Below are 24,262 nucleotides of genomic sequence, written 5' to 3' on the forward strand. Positions count from 1 at the left end.
ATGCGCTTTTGTAATTCGACATGTCATCGGTATGTAGGTTCCAGGTGTCGTTCGTGGCACTTGTGTGAGGCTCTTCGTTTAATATTTTTGATGCTTCTATTTGTTCTCCTTCTAGGAATTGTGCCAAGAAGTGCGCTATCATATGTCCTGTTATGGAAAACCTTTTCTTATGCATGATTCCATATGCGCATACTCGATCGTTCATTTGCTTAACTATCCTAAGATTTCTGGCCTACTCAATATCCGTTGGACCCCTAACTTGTAAGTGGCCATGTTGGTTTCGATCTTAATACATGATATGTTGTTCCGATCAAACCTACAAAATAAATGTCCTTAGCTTTGGTACATGAGAGTATGGCACTTTGTGATCATCATCCGATGTGATAACAAGTACCGGGTTTCTAAGAGAAAACGAATTATGAAATTGCCAAGTACGAAATAGAGTGTAAGTGAATGAATGGATCCATTATCTCAAGGTAATGTGCTTATATATTTAAAGGGAATTAGGGATTGATATCACCATCGCAATTCGCAAGGATTAATAATTCCCTATTCATGTTTAATCGATTTGACAATGGCACAATTAATTCTATGTAAGGGAATAGAACATTCCCTGTGTTATGTTGTAGTATCATTGTCACATAGATATAATATGAATGATATAATACGATCCCATCTGATCAAACTGAGTCTTCTGAGTTTTCTAAAACGAATCTGGTCATACCTCTTCAAAAATTATAATTAAATCGTTAGGTAGTTTTCCTAATCTTTTTAACATTTTTTACAAGAAATTTGATAATTTAAATTTAATGTAAAAGCGGTAAAGATAGCATGGGGCCAATCACAATCGTTTTGTTTGTATGCTCGACATGATTTTGTTTTGCATTCATCAACTTGTGTCCTCTTTGTTCCCTCCCATCTCCTAAAAGGAAAATTTTTAAAATCCTATCATTATACATAAAAGACATTAATCACACGATTATTGTATGTTATTTTCATTAATATCTATATTTATATACTAAAATTTTGTTAGAATACATGTTTTCAAAATGGTTATTATAAATTAAGCAATAAAATCTAAATTATGCAATAAATATCAATGTTGTAAAAGTAGGTTTACAATGTCGAGTACTCGCCCGAGTACTCGATACATAGTATGGTACCGATGCGAGTTTCTTTAACTCCGTCTAGTTATTAATAATTGATCAAATGTGGTCAACCTCAGCTAGAATCACATCTAGTCGGTTAACTTGGACCTATTTAACTAAAAAAATAAACATAATTCACATTTCTATAATATTAAAAAATAATCACTTTTTTAAACGATTAGCAAATTTTAGAATAATTTAATACTTAAAAATGATTTATCTTATTTATATTAATATTCACTTATTTTGATATAAATGTTAGTAAACTTATGTCATTTGACATATATAATATCCAAAAATTAGTTTTCTTTATATTTACCATTTATGAGTAGTCTCAAAGTACCTCACGAATAGAGGTGCACAAATCGGTTTTTTTAAAAAAACCGGTTCGGTTATTAACCGGACCGGTTTTTTTTTGCCCGAAAAAAACCGGTTCGGTTAATAACCGGACCGGTTAATAACCGGTTTTTGTATGTCAAAACCCTAACCGGTCTAACCGGTTAGGACCGGTTTAGAAACCGGTTAATAACCGGTTAACCGGTTTTTTTTTTAAAATAACCGGTTAATAACCGGTTTTTTTCATAATAACCGGTTTTAAAAAAACCGGTTTTTCCATTAACCGGTTTGTTAACCGGTTTTGGCTCTAAAACTTGTAACCGAAATACGAACCGGCGGTTTGTAAATCGGTTTTTAAAAAACCGGTTTTCGTAAAAACCTGTTTCCGGTTTAAACCGGTAAACCGGTTCCCGGACCGGTTTTTTTGACCATCTCTACTCACGAATACTCCGAGAGCACCTAACTACCTAGTCGACCGTCTAGGGTGAGCTTAACTAAATGGATATTATTGATTGATTCAATTAAATACGAGCTTCATTTTGTATAAAATTAGTAAATAGGATGAATCACTTAAAAACAATACAAGCAATATGAACAAAATAGAGACATTTATCGACCACTAATATTATAAAAGTTGATAATTAAATCCTTATGTTGTCATTGTCTCATTGTCGTTTTATATGTTTTTAGGCAAACCTTCATATTCAACTAAATATTTGAGTGTTGCACACATAGTTTGGTCAAGGTTTTTTGCTCGATTGGATCCAACCCGAAACATGAGAGTCATCAAAACCATAAGGTATGTATTCGCTAGAATGGTTAATGTTTGACGAACCGCGTATTTTATACATGTGTATACATAAACTTGCATTTTATGTTTCATGTCACATTATTAATCAGAGCCGACACTGTTCCTTCTATTGATGCAAGCAACCATTGCGGCAAAAACACCCATAAATGGTCCTTTTTAGGTGCGGGGTCCAGACTCATTTGAGGTAGATCATGAGCTTGTCTTTGAGAAGAGATTGTGGTTCACATAGTTAGGTACTTAAATTAGATCATGCATTATACCACTAATTGATTTGGTTATTAATTAAGGAAATATATATATTTTTAAAACTAATTAATTAGATGTTTTAGGACAAAGTGGTGGTGGTGGTGTGGCCACGACAATGAAATTAGGATCAACAAAATGAAAGTGGGGGAAGGTGGTGATTAGATTGGTGTCAAGTCGATGAACACACAAAACATTAAGGAGTAGAAAACTTGTTCTAATCACATGTAGATGTTGTTTCGTACGTAAATATTGTCATGTTGCTTGTTGTCTTCTTATATTGCTTTGGTGCATTGTAATAATAATAACAATTATTGTGTTGGTTAAATGAGAAAGTTTCATATCATAACAATTTCATTTCATGTACATGTGTTACACTATAGTAAGTTTGTGAAACAACTTTTACTCGTGTATTGTTGATATTGTACATAGGATAGGAAGTGACGGTGCTAGGAATGTTATTCACCGAGGCCTCTGTGTTTGGCCTTCAACCGTCTATTAATTAATCTGATACACAAATTTTTCGATTTTTCTTCATCATGTTGTCATTTTAACATACGTAATATAAATACTGTGCTATTTGAAGATACATAATAAAACTACAATATCATTAGAAATGAAAAAAATAAAGAGTAATACCATTTAATAATTTGTCTCTACAAAGTTTCAACCTCTGAAACATGCAATTGCATATCTGTTCGGAACCTTTGTAAGTAACTTTTTTCCCCAATATAACAAAAACAATAAACACTCATAAAATCATCAACACTCATAAAATCATCAAATTCACTGAAGTTGAAGATTTCCTAATCAGTTAAACAAATGATAAGTTCAATAAACACTATATAGGTACGAATTGTCATTCCTTGTTTCCATTATCAAATTTTACAAGTTTAAACACATTATCCCAATAGGCAAATCTTTTATTTTGTTTCACATTTGTTGGGAGTTCAAACACAAGTTTGTGTTTCTCGTTAGAATCAAAATCCTTTGACGTATCAAACATCATAAAAACGATCACAATAACTCAAAAGTCCCCATACACATAAGCAGTTTCTGGTTGTTAGGAACAAAGCGGCGCGCGGAAGCGAAACAGCACACACATGCACAACGATAAACACGCATAAACGAAAAATATAAACGACACAAGAATTTAACGTGGTTCGGTCCCCGCGAGGGGACCTACGTCCACGGGCTGCAACTAGGTTTTCTTATTAGCTCAGAACCAAGATTACAATTACATGATGGGATATATATAATAAACAAGATTAGGGTTAAACATAATTAGGAGCCAAAACCGGGCCTCCTAATAAAACCGGCCCAAAGGCCTTCATAACCCAACAATCTCCCACTTGAAGGCCTTGCGATAAATTCCAGCCTGCCATCCAAGTAAATATGACAATCTCATTCATCCAGTAACTCTAGTAATCTTCAGTAATAGAAATCTACCAAGCCTCCAGTTCCAAGAACAAGCTAAAACTTCAACAAAAGAAGTTCTCCAAGCCTCCAGTTCTCTAGGAACAAACTAAGATTTCTACCAATCCACACCCTAATCCACACCCTGGTTGCATCCGCCCTTCTCATCAGTTACCTGAAAGGCCTATTGAAGCTCCCGAGAACTCCAATCCGGTCATCCCAGACCCAGCCATGACAAAACTCGCCAATGACTCATCCTCAATCTTAACCGACCCTCACTTACTCACACAACCGGCTTCAAAGACTTCCAGAGGATAAACACTCTCCAAATCAGCAGACTATACCAGGAGAGATTTTCACATTCGGATTCCTGGTCCTCCGAACCCAACGTCCCTTTGGAAACAAACCTAGAACACACCTGCGTGCTCCCACTGTTACCAAAACCCCGAACATGTTCAGACCTCCGAATACGCTCAAGCTGACATCCTCGTGGCTCTAGGCTTCATGTCTGCAAACTGAAACCCCTTAGCTCTACCCGATTCAGCGAGCCAAGACCTTATAACTCGGAAGTTGGTTCACTTCTTCCGACGATACAGAGACCGTATCTTCCAAAGTCTTTAACTAAAAGATTCAACAATGCTTCATTGAAGTGAGTAACAAGAAATAAAGCATACCATAATCTTGAACCCAAGAGTCGTCACCGCTTTCACTGAGTCCCAATGCATCAACCTCAGATACATTCTCAAAAGCAGAATTCCAAATCATTCGACATCGACTCTTAAAATGTCTCACCTCTACGCAACCTACCAAGTCGACTATGCCCAGCTCCCACTGTCTCTGTTATCCCAATCCATGCCACACCAACACTCCATGAGATGAACCCCACTCGTACTATCCCGGCAAATAACTTTACCCAACACGAGATTATGAACCTCTCAAATGGTGTACCACTGATCACCACCAAACAAGATATAACTTCACAATTCCAAACGAACAAGAAGTAATAATCACAGTTTCGAACCAGCTAACAGGCAAACAGCTATAACAACAGTAGAACTTTCATGAAATCAAGCGGTACCAAGGGTTCTATGACCGTACACACGATCAGTTAACTCAAACCCTAACCGAAAGATCATCCAAACGAGCAATAGTTTACATGACTTGCCACTAACCTCATTTTTTTTTTCACTTATGCCGTCACCAGCACACCCGCTGGTTCCATTTTCTCCAAGTTTATCCATCACCAGTACTATATCCAAGTTCACATGACAAACCAATCAACCAAAATCCATAACCGTCAACATTCCGATCATAACCACCTCGTCTTCAGTTATAACAATAACAAACGAGAACAAATCGAAAACAGTGAACAGACACAAGGGCACGGGCCTAAACTTGACGATTGTTCAACAGAACACTGCCAAATAAACCGATTTGCTCTTGCAATAACCGATAAATCAACTAACTGTAAATAAACTATATAAAGTTACCTCAGACTAATCTCTTGCAAACAAATCTGAACCCGAACCTAAATGGTCTTCACAAAACCCGGTTCCCTAATTTACGGTTGATAATAAATAGTCAAACCCTAACTCAGCCTGACAGCCACCAATCTTGACTGATCACTGATGAACACGAACCAGAAATTAACCCTGCGATCTCCAAGAGTTATTCACGGTGACGGACCTACCCAACCCTAATCACCAAAAAACAGATTCGAACCAAAACCTTCTGCGAAATCGTTACCAGTGCAACGAACCGTGTGTCCAACAAGCCAAAGCTCTGATACCACTTGTTAGGAACAAAGCGGCGCGCGGAAGCGAAACAGCACACACATGCACAACGATAAACACGCATAAACGAAAAATATAAACGACACAAGAATTTAACGTGGTTCGGTCCCCGCGAGGGGACCTACGTCCACGGGCTGCAACTAGGTTTTCTTATTAGCTCAGAACCAAGATTACAATTACATGATGGGATATATATAATAAACAAGATTAGGGTTAAACATAATTAGGAGCCAAAACCGGGCCTCCTAATAAAACCGGCCCAAAGGCCTTCATAACCCAACACTGGTTAGCTCATCAAAATGATCGTCACACTCTTCGCGTGCATATCTATCAATAAGTTGTGACAGTCAAACTCATAATAATCATGATAAGTGATATTAGTCATTTGTCTTTGACTTTGACTTTTCAGGTTAATGTAATTTCCATCCATGCTGACCATTGCAATGCAGTTTTTACAAAAATATTAACTACATGCTTTTTTTCTTTGAACAACTTGATACAATATATTTGTGACTCCTAAAATGTGCATCATCAAGTGTAAAGTAAAATACGAATATCAAATGACTTGAAACACACCTAAAGTCTATTTACTTTCTTTTGGCTATCCACTATAGTATTACTTTCTAATGTTTACATGAAAAAACAAACCACATTCATCAAAACCTCTTATATCATTTCAAAAGGATTCCATGATACTTTTACCATACTATTATTTAAGTTTGAAATCTGCCCATTTCTCTAAAAGTTTGAAATCAATTAAATTAATAACAATGTAAAAATATTTGTTAAGAAAGAAGGAAAGACTACGGCTTAGTGGAAGCACATAAATTTGTCATGTTTTGTTATTTATGTATTGACACACCTTTTAAATCACATGCTATGATGACAGTCAACAGTTGGATATCACACTAATGTTTCTTCACATATGTTACATATGATATAACACTAATTTTTTTAACTACTTTAATTAGTATATGATTTCTTTTAATTGCTTGTCATGTTGTTGAAACATGAGCGTAGCCAGGCTTGGCTTGGGCTCGAAAGTATATGTGAAAGATCGGCTCAGCTTGAAATCCTTTACCATGCTAAAATTTTGACTTGGACTCGGCCTGCTTACAACCTTGAGATTGGCTCGATGAGCTAACTGGGAATCGAGGAATGAGGTGAGAAGAGATATGTGGAAACAAAGCATGTAGACAACCTTTATAAGCCTAGAAATAGTCCCAATTAGGCCTAAGAGATAATGTAGATTAATCGTCCAACATTTATAATCTGGTGTGTGTGTGTATGCGTGTGTAGACATACACTCACGATTATATGAAATGGACAAAGATATAGAGTATTATCTTGTCACCTTTTCCTACAAAACATCCATTAATAACACGAATAAAAGAAGTCAATATTATTTTAACATTAAAAATGTGGAGTTCTACTCTTATCAATAGTCAATGCACCAAGACGCGTTAGTAATACTTGACCCTTGTCAAACAAATTGGCCATATTAGTTAGCTCATGTAATAACTTCATACAAATGGGACTCTTGTAAAACATGAACATTGACATATAAGCCAAGATTTGCTTTCAACTACAAAAGATGCAATATCGGCCATTTGGCCTACCAATTGGCTTACATTTTACAAAAATAACATTTACACATTTGGAGTCACTAGTCTAGTAATATTGGAAGCCTAATAAACAAAACAAACCTTGATCACATATATAGATAATAGTACTACTCACCCGCATTCTAAAGACCCATGTTCGAATTTCTCCCATCGGTTTGGAACATCGTTACAAAAAATATGTTGGTCTAGTCATGCCAGCAAAGTAGCATTACCACACATCTCTTCATAATATAAAGCCTTCCTCTTTGTTGTTTAAGAAACTTGCAAAGTCTTGTGCATTTTAGTCTTCCTGTTGACCTTTGACTTTTGTTGAAGTCACACATTTATTGGTTTAGACTTTAGAGTTTAGAGAATGAATGGAGTGTAAAGAATACAGAGAGAGGGAAATAAGGGGTAGTATGGGACTATAGTCCAAGTAAAAAAAGCTATATAAGCAATGGGCTATAGCATGGGCCTTGTCCATTTGTCATCTCTTGATCAATAAGCATTTATGTGGTTTATACATCATTTGCTTCAAAAAAGTTGGTCGGCCATTAAAGTGGTTGTTCATGGTAAAATGTGGATTTTGTTATTTGATTCCCTTTAGAAATTCAAGAAATCTAGGGTGAATATTGTTTCCATGTGAATGATGAATTGGTTCAAGTTCTTGTGCTCCTTCATGTTTCTCTTTTAATTCGTAGAAACCGAACCTGTTAATGATGTTTGATACTTTGACGACGGTGTATGCTTTATTTGATATTGTGTATATACTGTGGTTGATTTGATTAGGTTATAGTGATGTGACAAAAGATTGTAAAATCATTTTTACCTTTTGAAATAAGTGAGCATTAAGAAGTTAGTGACATTTGCATGTGTATGTATGCATTATCATTAAATCTTACAATACTAATAAACAAAAATAATGATGCTTAGGTGTCCTAACCATATTCATTCCTAGATTAAAATTCCATACTAATCTTCCAATCTCTCTTCTCCTTAATCCATGCTATCCATGGGTCATTGGTGAAAATGGTTTGACCCATGAGTTACATATCAAGATATAATGCATACATTAATGACTATTTACAATAATATAAAACCTAAAACATAATTTAGCTCAATGTACACATTACTTTTTTTTAAAAAAAAGTCAACACATGTTTTAACAATAACGACTCGTGAATTCAGTTTGAATTATGCGAGACTTCTCACTTCATATATATAAATTTTTAATTATTCTATTTAATTTAAATTTCCAATTAATGTGATTATTAATTTTGTATCTTTAATTTAATATTATAAACGTTGTCATACTAAAAAAAAGTTTAAGCATTAAAACAATGATCAGTTATACCTAAAGAAATTTGGAGTCCTGTAATTCAGATTTTGTTCTAAAAAGTTAAAAAACCGAATTCTTTGTTTTTTGGAAACTGTAAAATTTTATTTTTTTATTTCATAAACATTTATTACATAATTAATTTCAACAAAACAAACTCTACTAATTAAAAAAAGTGTTGATGCTTAGGTGTCAAGCCTACATTCACTCATAGCCTAATTTTCATCATAATTCATAATATCTCATCTCATTTATCCTAATTATCCATAGTCAAAACCATTTTATCGATTGGGTTATAACATAGTTAGATGGATTTTATTAACTATTTAAAGGTGTATAAATGTCACGTTTATAATCACCATTCAAGAAGAATTGATGCTAGATATAATCAATTATTGAGTTGGTTGTGGTTTTTCAACATCGCATAAAGTAAGATTAAAATTCCATACTAATCTTCCAATCTCTCTTCTCCTTAATCCATGCTATCCATGGGTCATTGGTGAAAATGGTTTGACCCATGAGTTACATATCAAGATATAATGCATACATTAATGACTATTTACAATAATATAAAACCTAAAACATAATTTAGCTCAATGTACACATTACTTTTTTTTAAAAAAAAGTCAACACATGTTTTAACAATAACGACTCGTGAATTCAGTTTGAATTATGCGAGACTTCTCACTTCATATATATAAATTTTTAATTATTCTATTTAATTTAAATTTCCAATTAATGTGATTATTAATTTTGTATCTTTAATTTAATATTATAAACGTTGTCATACTAAAAAAAAGTTTAAGCATTAAAACAATGATCAGTTATACCTAAAGAAATTTGGAGTCCTGTAATTCAGATTTTGTTCTAAAAAGTTAAAAAACCGAATTCTTTGTTTTTTGGAAACTGTAAAATTTTATTTTTTTATTTCATAAACATTTATTACATAATTAATTTCAACAAAACAAACTCTACTAATTAAAAAAAGTGTTGATGCTTAGGTGTCAAGCCTACATTCACTCATAGCCTAATTTTCATCATAATTCATAATATCTCATCTCATTTATCCTAATTATCCATAGTCAAAACCATTTTATCGATTGGGTTATAACATAGTTAGATGGATTTTATTAACTATTTAAAGGTGTATAAATGTCACGTTTATAATCACCATTCAAGAAGAATTGATGCTAGATATAATCAATTATTGAGTTGGTTGTGGTTTTTCAACATCGCATAAAGTATATATTTAGGTGTGCATATATGTAATCTGATAACATTATACTCAAGATTATTGTCTATATGCACATTGATCATCATCTTTTAAACATTGCTACATGAAAAATTACATTAAGTTCATATTATCCACCATGTGTAGTACACATAGTGAAACATGAAGAAGATACATTTTATAAGTCATGAAACGTGAAAATTTTATAATTCATAAATCGTATACTTTTTTTAATACATTAATTTACATGGTAAATGAGACCTTAAAGTGATGATTACAAATTCAAAAATACTTCTTTGTATATAAAATTTGTATCATATGTTGCGTTTAATATGAAGACACCTTTCGGACATGCAATCCCATTACCAAATTGTGTTTTTCGCATTTCGAACTACAATTGTATCACATGTTTCGTTCTGATTTGACATGAGGCAATCATCAAATACCTATGGGTCATTTTAAAAATGGTGACTTTGGTTCATTTCAATACAACTTCAATAAAAACTAATATAGCCGTAAAGGCTTGTGGAGGACCTTGCATTTAAAGCAACTCAGTTTATTATACGGTATGTTAAGCTACACGTATTATCAATCATGAGAAGTATTTTAAGAATCACAATTAAAATATCATATCTGATTTATTTAATTTATTTTACCTTTCATTTTGTTTATTTTTTTAGATAACAGAATTTATTTATTTTTGTCATTTGACAAATCTCGTGTAATACACGGGTTCAAAATCTAGTAACTTTTATATATTAAAATAACTATTGTCTCTAAATTTATTTTGTGTTTCTATACAAAATTTATTCATGTATTAATAGTTGAGGCTGCTAAAGTCCATAAGTAAATAGTATTACACAAAAAAAAGTACATGATGCCGCTGCCAGGGATCGAACCCGGGTCACCAGGGTGACAGGCGGGAATACTTAACACTATACTACCACGCTTTGATGTTTAATTATATAAAACTACAGATCCACATATAAGTAGAGTATACTAAATGTCCAAAAGCATTGACAACAAAAGGTATAATGTTTCAAATAATATATGGTTTTGCTAGTTTAAAAGATTTCAGTTATTACTAACATGAGGTATCTAAACACAAAATTATCACACATAAAACCAACTATTATGTAAATAAGACATTGGCTTAAGTCGGTGCAAACCCTTTTTTCCACATAGGTAGGTGATTCCAATTATACGTCTTTTTTGATATTATGGAGTTTTCATGAATGATTGGACGATATGGTGTAACGTAGTATTGTTGGTGCCTTTCATCATCTTGCATTGATTCACCAAGATATTACTTATAATGTTATTATGGTTTCACAATTTCTACATAATAAACTATCACATGCTCGCTTTAGGTTTTTGGTACGTTCACTACGCTAGTACTTAAGGGGTTGATTTATCTTTTGGTCTACCAGTGTTTTCATTCATGCCAATTGAAATCGTTGTGCGTATGACTGTCAATCGAATAGGGTGGACGGGCTATATTTTTGGTTTGCAGATAAAAAATGATTAATTGATCATTTCACATTGACCTTAATGTTCATTTTCAGTGTTGATTAGACACCAAACATGTTATAAGGCTATATACAGATAGAAACAAATCCACGACTTTCACATTATTTTCACAACTATAATAAAAAACTTTAATTTTTATAATAATATGTCAACCATGAGTACTAACCAAACACCACCTAAGTAACTCAAGTCACCAAATAAGAATTCAACACATGTTTTAAAATAACTATCTTTTAGTTAAATAATAAAGCATCTATAGTAATGACAAACTAATCAAAGTTTGTAATAAATATAAGTTAACCCTTGTCAAGGGTTAGACGCATTCTTATCAAATTAAATTGAAAGAGTTGGTTTACATTGTGGAAAAAAGACATGTATATGTGATATTAGATATTGACTAGTTATATACGAGCTAAAGATATATCTAATTTTCCCTACTAATCGAATGTGAATGTAGATGGGGATTCTATAGATTTTTTCTTAAAATATTAATAAAGAAAAACTTAGGATGACCATTGACCAAGACACAACAAATCTTTTGGTTCCATCGTTAAAAACATTGAGACCCAAGTTTGCTAGATTAGTGTTCAGTTCACAGTTTAATTATTAGCCTTAATTAAATTAATAAATTGGTTTTCGGTTTATTGATCCAGTTTATTTAGTTAGTTTTATGTTTGTTTTGGTTCTGTAAAAACCAAAATTAAACTTGAGCTAATATTTTCCTTAGAAATACATTAAATAGATTCAAAATTAAAGTTGTTCAAAAAGTTCGCGCCTCGAAGCTTGGGCTCGTGACTCGTTTGATAATAACTCGAATAAAACTAGCTAAAAAAGCATTGATTTGAAAAATCAAGCTCGAGCTCTACTCATTTTTGTAACAACGTTAGACACGTCCTAAGCTCAGCTTAGGTCTTGGTTCAGCTCGTTGGCTCGATCTTAGGCTCGTTTAACTTCAAAACTCGAGCCTAGCTGAGTTGTGTCGTTTAATTTCAAGCTCGACTTTAAACCCACCCTAGCTTGACTCGTGAACAACCCTATGCAATGTTATAATTATATGAAAATATGAATCGATAGATTCAATTAACTAAAGGTATAAAAAAACCGATAACTAATTTTTGATTATTTTCAGTTCGATTTCGTCAGTTTTCGATAGGGTTGTTCATGAACCGAACCGAACGCGGACATGCTCACACTTGGTTTGGTTTGAAAGCGATCCGAACCGAGCGGGTTGAATTAAAAGAAACGAGCGATATCTTTATGCTTGAACTTGATTTGGTTTTAAACCGAGCGGCTTGTTTTGCTTGATTTCATGTAAAGTTTTCAATATTAAATTTCTAAAACCTTAAATTATCATTAATTCAAGACTTTCAACTCTAAGTTGTAACTTCCATCTTAAAAATGTATAAAACTCAAAGTTTACAACAAAACACATATAAAACGAGCGGCTAAAGTTTAAATTTGAGCTTTGAATTCAACACAAAATAGGGAAATTTTAAAAACTTTAAAAAAAATAATAAACTTTTATGTATATAACTAAAGTTTATATATAATACTAATAAATAAAAAATAATTCGAGCAAAATGAACTAAACCAAACCGAGCAAGGCTTTGCTCGTGCTTGGATTGTTTTTAAACCGAACCGAGCTAAACAACACTTCCAAACCGAGCCGAAATTAAACAAACATTTTTTAAGCAATTTTCAAACGAGCGATGAGCAGTTTAAACAACTCTAGTTTTCGATTAGGGATGGCAATGGGTCGGGTCTAGATATTCCCAGACCCGAACCCGATTATAAAAACCCGTCCCAGACCCGCTCCAAACCCGTCGGGTTTTTATCGGGTAATTACCCATTGGGTATCGGGCATACCCGCGGGTTTCGGGCGTACCCGCTAGTTTATTAAAATTACCTGTCGGGCACACCCGACATTAAACCAATCGGGTTTCTATCGGGCTTTGACAATATATATAACTAATCAATTACAAAAATTGATCACCGTAAATTAATCCAAATCAACCAAAACGATATAGTATTCTTTTAGTTTTATGATACATTTAATTAAAAAAATATACAATTCTACCATAAAAAAATACTAGCAAAAAAGTGGGCATGTTATGTTAGCTAGTGTAACAAATAAATCAATTAGTTATTATGAATTTGATCAGAAAGTGAATTGCCAAATTATTTTAATTGATATATATATATATATATATATATATAATAAATATAATAGAGTATACTATTTTTTAATGTTACTGTATCTTTTAGTCAATTAGTTGAACGGCACCACCTCATCGGTTAACAAAAAATCAAAAATACTACTTTAATATTACTATGTTAAAGTATTTATATATGTATAACAAATATATACAAAAAATTATGTCGGGTATATAATCGGGTAAATGGGTCAATGTTATCGGGTAACTGTGCCGAGTAAACGGGTATTTTATAAATCCCAAACCCGTTTCAGACCCGCGAAAAATTTCAAAACTAATCTCAAACCCGTCCCAAACCCTAATGGGACGGGTAATACCCACCCCAATTATGTCGGGTTTCAGGTATTCCCGTCGAGTCCGGGTTTGACTGACATCCCTATTTTCGATTCCGGTCTGTTTACGCCCCATTGTCTTGACTCCATTTGCACTCCAAACCGAATCAAATACCAAACTAAACTCACTCTTCTTATTATTCTTCTTCTTTGTTGACTCTTTCTCTCTCTTAATATTCACAAACCCTAAGTCACTCCAATCCAATTCAATCCATTCTTCACAGGTAACTAATTACATTAATAATTTGATTTAGTTCATTGTTCTTGATCATCTATGCTTATATATTAGCTTATTTAATATTATTATTATTATTAATATTAATATTACCCAATTTTGAATTTCCAATTTGTGCTGCTTGTTATTCATCATTAGATTCATCAAATTCAAGTTAGATCTTTATTATTATTATTATTATTATTATTATTATGTTATGTTATGTTTATATGTTATAATTAGGGATAATTGGGTGTTGAATGATTATGTAAAATTGGGTGTTGAATGATTATTATTATTATTATTATTATTATTATTTATTAATATGTTATGTTTATATGTTATAATCAGGGATAATTGGGTGTTGAATGATTATGTAAAATTGGGTGTTGAATGATGATGATGATTATTATTATTATTATTATTATTATTATTATTATTTTATTAATATGTTATGTTTATATGTTATAATCAGGGATAATTGGGTGTTGAATGATTATGTAAAACATGTCGAGTAGCGTAAACGAATCACTACGCGAAACCGGTGGCACCGATGCCGGTGATTTCGAGTGTAATATCTGCTTTGAGTTAGCCGAAGACCCGATTGTAACCCTCTGCGGTCACTTGTTTTGCTGGCCATGTCTTTACAAATGGCTAAACATACATTCGCAGTCGCATGAATGCCCCGTGTGTAAAGCGGTAATCCATGAACAGAAGCTGATTCCGTTATACGGCCGAGGGAAGACGCAAACCGACCCGAGGGCAAAACCGGTACATGGTTTCGACAACGACATTGATATACCACATAGGCCAGCTGGACAACGACCCGCAACCGCTCCTCCACCTGATAGTAACACGTTCCCGAATTCCATGTTTGGAGGGTTTGGTGTAGGTCCGACGGCGTCTGCGAGATTTGGGAATTTCGCGTTTTCTAGTGGGATAGGGGGGTTATTTCCGTCTTTAGCGGATATGAACGTGCACGGGTTTCAGAACCCGTTGCAGTATGGGCCGAGGCATGCGTACGGGCCGAGGTTTGGGTTTCATGGGGGTCATCATGTTCATGAGTATTTTCACCCGAGGCGTGGGAGTCAAGAGAATAATCTTGTGAAGACGTTTCTTTTGATGTTCGGGATTTTCTTCGTGCTCGTGATGATCATGTAGATTGATGATCATCATAATGTTGGTGGTTATTGTTGAATGTTGATGATAGTGTGTTCATAACTTGATATAATACTTTGTAATTGCACTTTATAATGGTTCTACATTTGTTGGCAATGTGGAATGAGCATGTATTTTTAGCTGATGAAGTGTGCAATATAGACATAATTCACGAATACACGACACGAACTTACACAACGTTAACAGGTTTCCTGTACTAAGCAAGTGGACACGAATTGATAAGTTAGTTTTTGTGTCTAAATAGGTAAAATAACAGTTTAACTTAAAGCCAAAGCTGCTTTAAGGTGGGTGCATATATAATCTTCTCTAGGGGTGCAAACGAGATGAGTCTAAGCTCGACTAGGCTCGAGCTCAGCTCGTTTAACTTACACAGAGCTCGAGCTCGGCTCATGAGTAGATTTTCAAGCTCGAGCTCGGCTCGGGCTCGACTCGTTTACCGTATATCAATTATTTTATATAATTTTTTTATTATAATTTTATGTATAAAATAATATGTATTATTTAGTTAGTTTTATTTATTTTTTTTCATAATATTATGTATATATATTAATTAATATTTATTAAATATATATTATAAAAAAATTATATAAATGACAGGCTCGTTTAGGCTCGCGGGTCGGCTCGAGCTCGATAAGTGAAGCTTGGGCTCGTTTATTAAATGAGCTTACTGTTAGGCTTGAGCTCGGGCTCGATTAAGCTCGGCTCGATCGAGCTTTTTAACGAGCCGAACTCGAGTAGCTCGGTTCGTTTGCATCCATTACATATATAGTTGGTCATCTCATTCTCATAAGAGCTATGTAATAGAGAAAACTAGGGGTGACTGTTTAAAGGGTGGTAATTAACGGGTTAAAACATGTCGTGAACGAGCTAGGAGGCTGATGTTGTTAAGAAACACAAGCTACGGGTTAAATAGATCAACCCCGTAACGAGCTGTAAGTCAAGGGTGATGCCGATTAGTTAAGGTAGGAAATTTGGTCTATTATGCAAGTAGTCACAAAAGTGATGAAATGATCATATTTGACATATATTAAATTACAATTTGCTATTGAAAAGACATGATTTGTAGACTAAGTAAATCACAGATGAGTCAGTAGTGTTTTAAAATCTGAGTACATATTTAAATGAAGTGCTAAAATAGAAGGAAAAAAAAAATACAAAAATCATCAGAAATGCTTGAATTCTGCAAATGAGACTATTTGGGGGTTAAAATCTGTATTAGTGAGAATATTATTATTTTACCATTACAAAAAGTAAAAAAAGTACCACTGACGACCGGTTGTTAATGACTAATGAGAATATTATCTCAGTATTGACGGAAAACCCAAAACTAAAAAATTACCATGTTTAGAAATTTAGCACTATATATCAAACACGGTCGGTTTGGTGAGAAAGCATCGCTGATGTAGAATCGCTTGGTTAGTCTTTTGTAATTTTTTTTTTTATTTTTCCGTTAAGACGCTACCCATACTTTTTAGGCGTTTGTTGGTGTGGGCCTAGGATCCTTCAGTGACCCATAGGCCATAGCTATTTCATTGGTAAACAAGAGATTGATTTCCGATAAGATTCCCACTAGACTTTTTAAAAAAGTGATTTATGATATATGTATGTGTAAGCGTATGCATTTGTTGTCGTCAAAATTGTCACCTCCAACGTCATTGGTCGCATCCACCATATCCACTTCACGACACCCACTACCACCGACGATACATCACCACACCATCACCCTGTTCGGCGTAGCCACAAGCCACTATAAAAACAATTATAGTATGAATGACGAACCTATTTTTATAACCATTTACAACCTTGAATTTATTTTAGCTAAAAATCATTTTGACCCGAATCAAATTGATAGTTTCCTGATAGGCCAACCTGCCAATAGGCAATAACGTGTGTTCATATTTATAAATTTGTATATATTGTTTAATCAAATTAAATACCCTTCCCTTGAAAGTTGAAATAACACTTAATACCTAGATTGGCCCATGTTTTGGCCCACTATGTGAAGTATGTTTTAGCCCACTATGTGAAGTATGTTTGTTATCTAAGCCCATGCCCATAAACCACAACTCATAATAATTTTTATCCACTTTGTTTTCTGAAAGCCTATCCGACAAACGTATTAGTAAATTTAGATTCAGCGACTAATTTAAATGATTTATAACTATAGGTTATATCATCTTTAAATTACTATTTATTTATTACGATTACAAAATTTCAGGGTACTAACTTTCAGTCATAGTTTATTAAAATCGAGTTATAAACCTATGTATTATACGAGTTAATTAAAGAGAATATCAACTCTTTTTTTAATGACAAACTAACATACTCCTATAAATCATCTATACATGCATCTTGTAGGATTAGAACAATCCATCTCTAGTATAAACTGTACAGGAAAGACACCAAATCAATAATAAAGTTTTAGAAATTAGAAAATGATATTTTGAGATAACTTATATTAAAATTATGAATAAGTTATTATTTAATAGTTTATATATTGAAGCCAAATATGCCACATAATTTACTAGATATAATTTAACATATATAGTATACTAGGTTTTACTACTATAAAATACGAAGGGATGGAATAAGAAAGCGGATTTTTTTTTTGGCTTAAATCAATGTGACACATGACGCAACCAATTACTTATATAGGTGAATAAATGAACATTAAATAGTTCTTAATGAGAATATTTGAGATTAAATCACATGTAAGTCAGCAACTCGTATATTATATAGGTGAATATATGATGTTTTAATATAATAGATACTTGGTTGGATCAAGGTCTCTACCTACAACTAATGCCGGTCACTAAAGCAGCTCGTTGAGCTACCCGATAGGATGGAGTTACTGAAAGATAAAAGAAACAGGTGGTTCAAGCAATGACTGTGACTACATGTTGAGTGATTTAGAGATCAGGGAATAAAGTCATTCTCAACAACAAACGATAACACAAAATCAAGTTTGGTGGGTAACACTAAGGCAACCTTATTCCTTTGGGTCAAACAACGAACTTCTCTATTTTGGATTGTGAGAAGTGGCGTGACTTCAATTTAATAACTTTCTCATTGTAATCATTTTTCTTTTCCAACTTGTTGCAACCTTCCAAGCTCCTTGCTTGGTTTTTAATGCAACATGTCGTTTAAAAGAAATATAACAGGCCGGGTGAAATAAGAAGCAGAAAAAGAATTTTTGGCTTATAGAATTGTGACACGTGACGTAACAGCTACTTATTTAATAATAATTTCATGTTTGATCATAATATGACATTAAATTAGTGGGTGTCCTACGATTAAGTTATGTTATATACCTGGTTAAGTGCATGCCGTAATAAAAAGGAAGATTCAAGTTTGTCTTTGGGAGCATAAAATGACATTTGAAAGTTGAAACATAACAATCTAAACATATATGTTCTTGGATCCCTTGTAATTAATATACATCTCATAAATAATATGTTGCAGCTCCAACTGAGTTCTAATCTTTCTTGTTTTGTTTTTAGGCCATCGTGCTATTTAAATTGGAAAGCTCTGCTACTCCACTCTTGTTAGATTATGTTATCTTAACTGGGCTCATGTTGGCTTCAGATTTTAGCTCGGGCGTTCCCCCGGAAAACCATACCGTCAGCTGCCACCTGACAGTTGTTATGCCACCATAAGAGCAAAACTCTCTGACATCACACACCGTAAGACAAAACCCGAGTGGTCACGAAATTCGAACTAACAACCTTACACAACGCATAACTCAAATCCTTAATTCATCGCCTTAATCCCCCAAGAGTAACATAAGTGGGAATTGAACCCGAGTCTTTATTGAATAACCAAAACCTCATACCACTATCTCACATTATAATTTATGAGGAGATAAAAATAACAAAAGAAATAATATTTTTGGAATACGTCATATTAGGGGTCCACACTGATTTTAGAGTTTGGCTTGCGCATTTCCTCGGGAAACCATATTGTCGGTTACCACTCGACACTCGTTATGCCACCATAAGAGCAGAATTCTCTAACGTAACACACTATAGGACGAAAACCCAGGTAAGCTCGTGATTCAAACTTAAAACCTTACACAAGACCTAATTCAGATAATTTATTGTCTTAATCCACTAAGAATGATGTAAGTTTAGATTAAACTTGGGTTTTCAGTGAAGAACCAAGACCTTTTACCACCATACTCCCGTTTTATAAATTATGAGAAGACAAAAATAACAAAAGAAATAATACTTTTGGAATATGTAAGAAGTTAATATTAAAGCCTAGATAGGTATGAATAATGATATTAAGCAACCATGCATGCCCTTTCTTCTTCACCACAGCCTGTCAGTTATCGATCAACGTGTCACCCCCTTTTGGACCACTTTCACCCTCGTGCCCACGGCCACCCTTTGCCGGTTTTTTCCTATATCATACATACATACATACATACATACATATGCATGCATATATGGAAAAAAGATACAATACAATGTTTCACGTACAAAATACAAGAATACTTATTTTTCATGAAATCGATTAATTAAATCACATCACAAGATCTCGAAATCGTCAATATATATCCAATTAATCATTGGTTCACCGAAATAAACAGTTTTGGATCGTTAATCGATCAATTTTTTAACTTTTTTTCACGAAAACCGTTTTTGAACGTTTTAGTTTTAGGCAGAGCGTTTTAGGTTTTTGGTTGAACGTTTTGAGCGTTTTACTATTTTTGCCTTTTGAGCGTCTCGCATACCTATCGTATGTTAAGACATTATTGTACAGTATCTCGACCCTGCATATATGTATGATGTATATGTATATGTATATGCTATTATTATCAAGGACCACTATGCAGATATACCTGTATACAGGTTTCTTTTAAAATGTACATGTTGTGAAAATTGAGGTTTTCCATACTTTTCGTGTACATGATGTGATCGATCAACAATAACTTTTCAATTTAGGTTGATACTTCATCTGTATGATGATATGATCGATCTATTATAGGCTTCATTTTTTTATTTTCTGATATTATGTATCCAATAAATTTTAAGGTAGGGTGCACAGTTTTTTAATCATCAGGTGTCCTTTGGTGGGATTTTTCTTTATTTATGGCTTGGGACATGTATATAAACAGGCTCGGAAATACAAACTTAGTAACTTATATATGTATAGGGAAAAGTTAACGTACAAATTAAATTAACGTGCCAATTGTGAGAATCAAGTACAATGTAATAACATATACAAATAGTGTAATTGTGCTGTAATTATACTATGTTGTATATATAATTAAACAACTTGTTTAATTATCACAATTAACACGTTAATTTAATTTGTATTTGATTTAAACTATATATATAATTTAGATAAATCTTATAACAATAACCCACTTATTTAAAAGTATTTTAGATATTACCTGAGGTCAGTCATTTGGTTTGTCACGGTCAGAGTCGGTCACTCAGAGCTGGATGACCAGTCGGCGACCTTCTAGCTTCAGCAAGCGTCTCTGTTCCGGTGGTTCTGTGAGCGTACATCGTACAATAGTAAAGGGCTGGCTATTTCTTTTTTTATCTTGTTAAATGTTAATGGGTGCTAGGCTTAATTAAATTATTCAATGAGCTTAATTAATCAAAGACTCAAAATGAGTTTTATTTTTCAAGCGAGCATAAAAAATTGGTTCTTGAAGCTAGTGTATGCATAAAAAGTTAAAAACAAAATAAAAACTATATATAGTCATATATTTAAAAAATACTCGGGCTCCATGATATAGACCGGGCCTTTGGTGGTCGCCGGCCTCCTCATGGGCCGGCTATGGGAGGCCCTAACCAAAATTTTGTGATAGATCATAGAATTGTGTGGGGAGATGTAGGTCCTTTGGACGGATCTAACAACAAAACAACTAGTCTACTTGGATCAACCTCTACACTAGCTAGCGGAAATAATTAGTGAGGACCGAGATCTCGGATCTTGTTTGATTATATTTATGTCCGTGAGGGAGGAGAGGGAAGAGAGAATAAAAAGAACTTGTAGATAAGAAAATTGGCAAAATGTTATGTTAGTATGTGCATGATTCACCTTAAATAGGTGAAGCAATGCCATGCTATCTTTTATTATTAACGGCCCAATTAATGGGCTTCACTACACATGGCCCCGGCCCAATCATACAAATAAATATAAACCGACTAGCTAACATACATAGACGATTAAGTACAAACAAATACAAAAGACTAAACCAGAACGTGCCTAACAGGAGATGGTATCATGTCTAAATTTGTGCTGCATATATTCGACTGTTTCTATTTTATAGGAAAAGTTTTCAAACATTTCACATACACATTTAGCAATTTACAAGAAAATTTGAAGGTGGGGCTGGGGCCTGAGGGGCAACCAAACTTGCTATATTTACAAAAAGTCGGGTGAGAGAACTACACTTTCTACCTTTTAACTTCTATGGTTGCAACCAACATGTGTTCCTTTGCAGATCACTTTCAATAATTTTTTAACTTCCAATTATTTAGTAGGCGCCTAGGCGGACCTAAAATATGTGTAGTATTGTTTTTGGCACAATTAAAAATAATCAGCCATACGCCTAACCTATGTCGTGTACACATTGAGAGCATGTTTGAGATTGAATTTCAAAACAACTTATTGACATACTGGCTTTTTCAAAAAGCTATTTTAAAAAGTCAGGATTTGAATCTTTTAGAAAACACATTTTTTAACCATTTTAAAAAGCTAAAATAAGAAAGATTTTTGTAGTTGTCAAACATTTTTATAACTTAATTATTTCCTTTTGAAACGACCAATAATGCAGTAAGTTGTTTTCAAACTTAATTCCAAACATGCTCTGAGTTTCATGATGTATAAGTTCTTCCGTAGGTTAAATAGAACTACAACCGTCAAGCATTTGTATGTATTTGGATATAGTAATACATGATCTACTTATGTGTATCTCTATGTACAGTAAAGAAGTGTGTGGTCAAGAACCTCTCCACGTCACCCCTAAGAGAACGATCAAGCAGAAAGAGCATAAGGAAGGTACAACCCAACTATGAGGTACATCAGATAAACAACCTTTACTTAACCAACCTATTTTACTGAAGCAACGACAGTTCATGGAATCTTCTAGAGATTCCCAAAGTTTATTCTTCCTCTCCACGCACAGGCAGATCTTAGGCTTTCTGTTCTTTGGTCGTTTCATTATGCCAGCTAATCTAGTTAACTGATGCTTTTTAGTAAGCTAAGTTGTTCACCTCAGTAACGCGTGGGAATCTGCCGAACTTATTACAAGAAAACCCCTTCTTTATGTTTACTTCGGGGAGCTCCAAGACGTTGGTCTCTAACTAGAAAAGTAAATGCTTGAGCTTGAGAAGCTTCTGGTCCAGTGGGTCCATAAAACTCATTAGGATAAGCCGTATTATTGAACCAGACAAAACAACAAGCAATGAAACCAAAGACAGATATAGCCGCTAAACTATAAGATAAGTAAGCCTCTCCAGACCATACAAGTGCACGTCGAGCCCATGCGAAGGGTTTGGTTAAGATATGCCAAATTCCACCAAGTATACAAATGGAACCTAACCATACATGGCCTCCGATTATATCTTTCAAATCGTCTACACTAACAATCCATCCTTCCCCCCCCCCCCCAAAGGGCGATTTTAGTAAATAACCAAATATGATACTTGGGCTAAGTGTCTGTAAAATGTTTGCGGTCTGCGGATCATATTTGTAGACATCAGTAGCAGAAGAGGTGGACCAAACCTATCTGAACACTTTAAAATAACTTAAAATAGTTAAAAGGTAATTACAAAGTAGAACAAATATTAAAATGCTCCTTACAATTGAAAATTGAAATAGTTAAAGAAAGCTAAGAGTGATGAAGAACAAGGTTGTAGCAAAGGCTACTTTATGTCACAATTTTCTTAAAACAAATTTCACATATCTATTATAAATACGTTGCTGGGTACAACAACCTAAGCAGTTTATAATCTCATAATTCACCATTGAGTCTAAATGTGTCTTAACAAATTTATGCCTTTAGTTGCTAGAACCGTTTGTGTGTTTTTGTTGTGAATAATAATGTTCGAAGTGTTTATGAGTATGCTCCAACTTATAAGGTAACACCTTAGTTCTAGCTAGAGTCATAAGAAACTAACTACATTAAGCGTTCTTAGTAGCAATTTAACCGATAATAATAAATATGGTTTGTCTTAATGACTTGTTACACTTTTTAGATAGTTGCGAGCGTCTTTGAATACTGCTTAAGAGACTGACATGAATGATTGATATCTTATACATCTAAGACACGTTTAAAACCTATTTGATTCTTTGAGAAACTCTCATATATAATAAGTCCAGTAAATTATAACTAAATTAATCATAGTTACATATACTTATTTATGTTCACACTTCATTTTAAATGTTAAAAAAACTTATTTTTATTGATTTTTTAACATGTATGTATGTATGCATGCATCCATATATGGAATGGTCCTATCTATGGATGTATACATGTGTACATGATGATGAAGTGCTTTTGCTTTGAATTATTTGAAGTCGTTTTCCATAGAGAGGGGGGCCATGCATCCCTTAAAGTTGTCCAAGCTTCTCTCTATAAAGAAATAAAGTTGTACCAAGCAACACACACCCACCTAATTTTTTTTCTTTTAATGCTATTCCTTCCTTTTCTTTTGCATGTTCTGTTATTACATTACACATATACATATACTTTATCAACCCTAATAAAGTGGTAAAATTTAAAAAGTTCAGAAAATAAAAAAAGTCAAAATTGAAATTCATTGTCAGTCAACAGTGAATGAGTGTAAATAAACATACAAGTTTTCCTATTAAAAAAATGTACATGAAAAGTGGACCCATACCATGAGAATGTT

At 33.6% G+C, this 24,262-nt stretch overlaps 1 protein-coding gene across 1 annotated transcript; it reads left to right on the forward strand.

The window, feature by feature from the left end:
* Nucleotides 1-14,106: 14,106 nt before the first annotated feature.
* Nucleotides 14,107-15,522, forward strand: LOC143532068 (uncharacterized). Its single transcript, XM_077027213.1, has 2 exons — nt 14,107-14,217; nt 14,683-15,522. The coding sequence occupies exon 2, from the start codon at nt 14,715-14,717 to the stop codon at nt 15,366-15,368; it is 654 nt and encodes a 217-aa protein (XP_076883328.1). The 5' UTR covers nt 14,107-14,217; nt 14,683-14,714; the 3' UTR covers nt 15,369-15,522.
* The last annotated feature ends 8,740 nt before the right edge of the window (nt 15,523-24,262 follow it).

This window comes from Bidens hawaiensis, unplaced genomic scaffold, assembly GCF_021521415.1.
Source record: "Bidens hawaiensis isolate Kalapana, Puna unplaced genomic scaffold, B.hawaiensis_p1.1 tig00009343_1, whole genome shotgun sequence".
NCBI lineage: Eukaryota > Viridiplantae > Streptophyta > Magnoliopsida > Asterales > Asteraceae > Bidens > Bidens hawaiensis.